Source organism: Musca domestica, unplaced genomic scaffold (genome assembly GCF_030504385.1).
Source record: "Musca domestica strain aabys unplaced genomic scaffold, Musca_domestica.polishedcontigs.V.1.1 14, whole genome shotgun sequence".
Lineage (NCBI taxonomy): Eukaryota > Metazoa > Arthropoda > Insecta > Diptera > Muscidae > Musca > Musca domestica.
Genome location: NW_026712192.1, coordinates 3,323,115 through 3,328,397, shown reverse-complemented (window position 1 = coordinate 3,328,397; position 5,283 = coordinate 3,323,115). Strand labels below are relative to the sequence as shown.

The following is a 5,283-nucleotide window of genomic DNA, read 5'->3' as shown; positions in this document are numbered from 1 at the left end:
CTAGGTCTTTATTTTTGTAAAGCCCCATATAACGGTACCTTCGGTATTTTGAAGTTTTTGCGAAATTATTCACCGAAATTTTTTCAAGTTTTGTATCTGAATATTGTAATGGCCTATGACGAAACTTGCCTATGCTGGTTTACGTCTTCGTATACACCTCAAAATAACGTTAACCCCCTATATTCGGCATTTTTATGTTGTAAACAGAATTTTTCAGCGAAACTTATTTTGAAATTTTTCAAATTCCTTCCAAATGGCGGAGAATATTCAAAGTTCGGCTCGGCGTTTTTACTGGTTTTACCTTTACTAATACTTGAAAAATTGTAGTTAATTAGTTAAGGGAACCACTCCGATCCGTTTTTATGCCTTACATCACATAGTCACAAGTCTTTGTGCATTTGTTTGTAAGAGGGAGAAGGAAGCGAGATAGGAATAGGAAGGAAGACAGTTACTTTTGAGGATATTCAGAGAATCAGATTTTGAGTCGATTTATGCCTGTCAGTCCATCCGTCCATGTATTCTTGTGAACAAAATTCAGGTCGCATTTATTATCCGATAGAGTTGCAATTTTACAAACAATATTTGTTTGGCCCAAGGATAAACATTATTGAAATTGGTATCGGTTCAAATTTAGATGTAGCTCCCATATATCTTCAACCGATTTCGGGTTAATTGTGCACCAAATGGCTAATATCAGTGCAAATGGACTGAAATTTTGGCAAATACGAGTGAATTCAGTGTGTGGTGGTGTAAATCGGTTCAGATATAGCTATAGCTCCCATATATATGTTTGATCCGATTTTGGGCTTTAAGTCTCTCACAAGCGCAATATGCTTTCCACAACAATGATCTTTGGAATCAAATATTATATACAGATCCGAAATAAGTGTGTCAAATATTGTCAGGATCGGCTAAGATATACATCCTCAAACGATTTCGGGTTAATTCTGCACCAAATGGTCAATATCTGTCCAAATTACCTGAATTTTGGCATATCCGACCGACTTGAGACTAGAAGCAAGTTCATTAAAATCGGTTCGATATAGCTATAGCTATATATATGTTTCATCCGATTTGATGTTTAAGTCCCCCACATTCGAAATATGCTACGACTACAGATACATCCCGGAAATGCCTCTGCCAAATTTTATCAAGATCGGTTGAAATAAATTCTTTTGTTACGAGAGGTCTGCAAAATATGCATAGTGGTGTAGGATATGATATAGTCGGCCTATGACTTTTCCTTACTTTTATTATTTTTGTAAAGTACGGTAACTCCATCAAACCAGGTAGTTTAGGGGCGCTAGTCATTTATATCGAGACCGGACCCGCTGTTGGTTCACAGCTATTCAATATATCTATTGGGCTTTCCACTATCCGCAACCTGTGGAAGCACCCGTTAACAATAAGCTTTGCTCCCCGAAGGCATATTTTGCGATGTAATCGTTCAAAACGCCGATACACACGTCTTCCATGTAAAGCTTTATTTTAATTTTTTGTGTTGCACATTTGTTTATGAGAGAAACTCCACAGCAGCATCACAACTTTTACTGAACATACCCCACATTAACACCGTTGCTTATTATTCTTCACCGTTTGTTCCTCTCTTGCAGTTGTTATTCTAATTCTTGAAAACCCGTTAGTGGTTAGTAATAACGTGGTCACTATCATAAATATGAACAGAGAAATAATAGCAACAATCACACAACAGTGAGAGAGAGAGATAATTGTGAACGGTAAGTAAAAAAGCATTTGAGAGTGCATACCAGCATTCTAATGAGAAGAAGCATCAGAGCAAAGATATTGCTGTTTGCATAAGAAACGAACTCACATGTCGATTTGTCATTCCATTTTTTCCATTTCATTTTTGCAACAAAAGGGAGAAGTTCAATGGAACTCGAATAAATAAGTTTCTATACCAATAAACATATAATTCGTGGAGAATTTAGTGATGTGGTTTGATAAAGCGGGAATATGCTGCTGGTAAAAAATATTGCCTGGGGATCATCGCTATTAACAATTGAGAAGAATATAGCTCGAAGAGCGAATGTTACTTACTTACAATTAGGAAAAGATTAATTGTTCGATCCTTAGAGAAATGAAGTGTTCGATTGTGTATCACGGATAAGAAATTTTAGTTATTTTGGCGTTAAGTCGGAATATTATTAACAGCAACAAAAGAATTCTGCTCCAGCCAGATACCGCAATTTTCAATTGTTCCAAAGAAAATTCGTTGATGGTAGTAGGGTTGACCAGAGATTGTGTATCCGACTTCATTATACTTTATCAAACAGCCCTGCACCTTTCGGTCGCTAAACTCAAAAAAGAAATAAATTAATAAAAAATAAATAAAAAACGTTGAGCGACATGGTCCATTTACGAACTTAACCTGCCTACTGGTAAACTATGCATGTATGTAAAATGTTAGCCTTCTATCTCAATTCGTTCGAAAGATAGCGTGATTACAACAGACAGCCGGACATCCTAGATCGTGTTAGAATTTTACGCTGATCCAGAATATGTACTTTGTACAGTCTATTATAAATATTTCGAGGAGTTACAAACGGAATGACAAAGTTAATATACCCGCCATAGAATGGTTGAGGGTATAAAAACAAGCTGTGAAATAGGCCATTGATAATGTATTTATTTCAGATGCTATTTATGGATACACGATTCAGTTGTTTGGCTTTCACTGGCGAGATAAGGCGAAAACAGCCATGTTCATTCTGTAACAGCGTCTTGACTATCTGTCTTCTTTTTAGTTTCATCTGTCCAATTATAATTGACTCATGGACGCAAAAAGTGTCCCCTACCAAATCGAAAGGTAATAGTAGACAACAAATCTTCCAATTATAAAATGCCGGCTTAAGGTCGGCAGAGATACAATAAAATAAATGAATATAAGTAATATTATTTGTCTCGTTTCTTTTTAGGAAACCCCGAAGTCGGCAATAAACTGTATCATGTCGGTCAATCCAATGCAACAATGTATTAAGGCTGTCGTACAAAACCATTTCACTTAAATTCTGTTATCACATTCCATACGTTTCTTGGTTCAAGGCAAATTTTATACACGATTCAGTCGTTTGGAACTCAACGGCGAAATAAGGCGAAAACAGCCATGCTCTGCAACAGTGTCTTGAATATTTCTTTTCTTTTGACTTTCATTTGTCCAGTTGTCATTGCCTCAGGGTCACCCAACTTGGAAGGTAATAGTGGACATCACATTTTCCTGATTTTTAAATGCTGGCTTAAGGTCGGCAGAAATACAATAAAATAATAGAGTATAAGTAATATTGTTTCTCTTTTCTTTTTAGGATACCCTGATCAATTGAAATTGTCTAAATTCACCCGAGTCGGTAATAAACTGTATCATTTCAGTCGATCAAAGGTAACAAAACATGAACGTTTTCATACAAAAACATTTTATTTAAATTCTGTTATCACATTCCAAAGGCAAATTGGTTCAAAGCAAATTTAATATGCCGATCTATGGGTGGTTACTTAGCCGCTTTTGACAATCAACAAGAATTCGAGGAATTGACTGATTATTTAGAAAACGAATATTCAACGTACAGATGGTGGTAGATATCAGGATCTGATCTAGATTCAGAGGGTAATTTTTATTGGTACCGAACTGGAAAACCAGTAATATATGCTGAATGGTCGCTTGGACAGCCTGATAATGCTGGAGGCAATGAAGATTGTATGCATTTATGGTACAGTATGTACAAATACCGAATGAATGACTGGAATTGTAATATGGATGCATTCTACATTTGCGAAGCCATTGTGCCGAGTACAGTCATGATTAGTAGATTAGATGAATGAACAACAAAATACGACCTTATCTTCTATCTGCCTACATATAAGATCCTATAATAACATAATGATATTCTACGTACACCCTAAGCTTAAATAAAGTAAAAAAAGGATGGAAAGTAAAAACCAGTGTTATTGATGAAGTGTGATTAGCCGAAGAATAATGTTCAGGTTAAAGACGATTTGAAGCTAGTCGGGAACTTTGATTTATGGTGGTCGGTTGTAGACAGGTTGATTGTGACCAGGATTTACGATGTTGGTGTACAGATTGATGTCGGCGTTCAATGTTTGAGCTACGATGCGGTACAAAAAGTCGAAGCTCCTGTAGAACAACGAGGTAATGATTCCTTTACAGTTTAGTGAACTGTACGTTAAGATTTTTTATTATAATTATATTCAAAAATGTAGAACATATAATATGGTATTTACTACTCGCGCGCAGTACATATGCCGGCGTTTTAGATAAACAGTGCATTTTATTGCCGCACACAGAATGTTAATGCGACCATATGTCGTGTTTATTTTGGTTGATAATAAATATGGATTATAAATGGCGGCTACCTAAATTTGCATGTATAGTTCTATATTATCTACATTAAGGTCTAAGGTTAAGAAAATTTTGCTAGGAAAATGAGATCCCTTCGAACTGCAGAAGAGACAACGCTGTGTTTCTATTCTTACTTTCTACAGCCGCACTTTTTATAAGTCAACTCATCAACTCCTGTGTTCGAAGTTGCCGAAGCCCCCCTGTATAAACTAATTACCACCCACTCAACTTAATGCGAGTCAGTTCAACAATTATTTCCAGCTTTCGACTGCGTTAGGAGGAGAAAAAACGATTAAGAAATTCACGAACATCTTTTGCAACAAAATTAACAAATATTAATAATAAATTCAGACAAGGGTGGAACACTGTTTCCATGTCAAAAACAGAGTACGATTTAAAAATGAATGCAATTTTAATGGACATGTGTACTTACAATCGTGTTAGAAAAACACCAACAGCAGGACTATTGGAAAAAATAAATTAGTTACAAAATAGTTTGTGTTAAAACTAATTGCCGAAAAAGAGAAATAAGACCTAATAAATATAACGTAAATTCCACAAAAATATGTGGACAGCCCAAAATCCATAATAAATTCACCGACTCATGAGCTATCTAGACATATATCAAAGATTCTGAAAGTACTGCAAACAAAAAAGATGCAAAGGCTTCAAATCTAGGATTATCAACCAACATGTTGAAGATGACGAAATCTTAATTTCATTTGATGTGGTTTCCTTGTTTCCTGACATTCCTCTAAATTTGGTGCTATTAAAGAATGTTGAACCATTATAAAAGGACATACACATATGCCAATGGATTTTTTCGTTGACATTTTGACAACTTGTATTAAGGACGCTAGATATTGCGCATATAACAGAGCATGTGAAGGCATGACAATGCTGCGATAATA

General features: G+C 35.6%; 1 protein-coding gene and 1 pseudogene across 1 annotated transcript; both read left to right on the top strand.

Moving 5' to 3' along the window:
• Nucleotides 1-3,055: 3,055 nt before the first annotated feature.
• LOC101890964 (C-type lectin 37Db-like) lies at nucleotides 3,056-3,731 on the top strand. The gene is made up of 3 exons (XM_020039020.2): nucleotides 3,056-3,212; nucleotides 3,321-3,394; nucleotides 3,460-3,731. The coding sequence occupies exons 1-3, from the start codon at nucleotides 3,125-3,127 to the stop codon at nucleotides 3,589-3,591; spliced, it is 294 nt and encodes a 97-aa protein (XP_019894579.2). The 5' UTR covers nucleotides 3,056-3,124; the 3' UTR covers nucleotides 3,592-3,731.
• LOC131801041 (C-type lectin 37Da-like) lies at nucleotides 3,592-4,903 on the top strand (annotated as a pseudogene).
• Nucleotides 4,904-5,283: the final 380 nt, after the last annotated feature.

Bases quoted from the DNA above. Each gene is read 5' to 3' on its own strand.
- LOC101890964 (XM_020039020.2), top strand. From the start codon at position 3,125: ATGCTCTGCAACAGTGTCTTGAATATTTCTTTTCTTTTGACTTTCATT. The intron at 3,213-3,320 runs GTAATAGTGGAC...TTTTCTTTTTAG, and splicing joins AGGGTCACCCAACTTGGAAG to GATACCCTGATCAATTGAAA. The intron at 3,395-3,459 runs GTAACAAAACAT...CACATTCCAAAG, and splicing joins ATCATTTCAGTCGATCAAAG to GCAAATTGGTTCAAAGCAAA.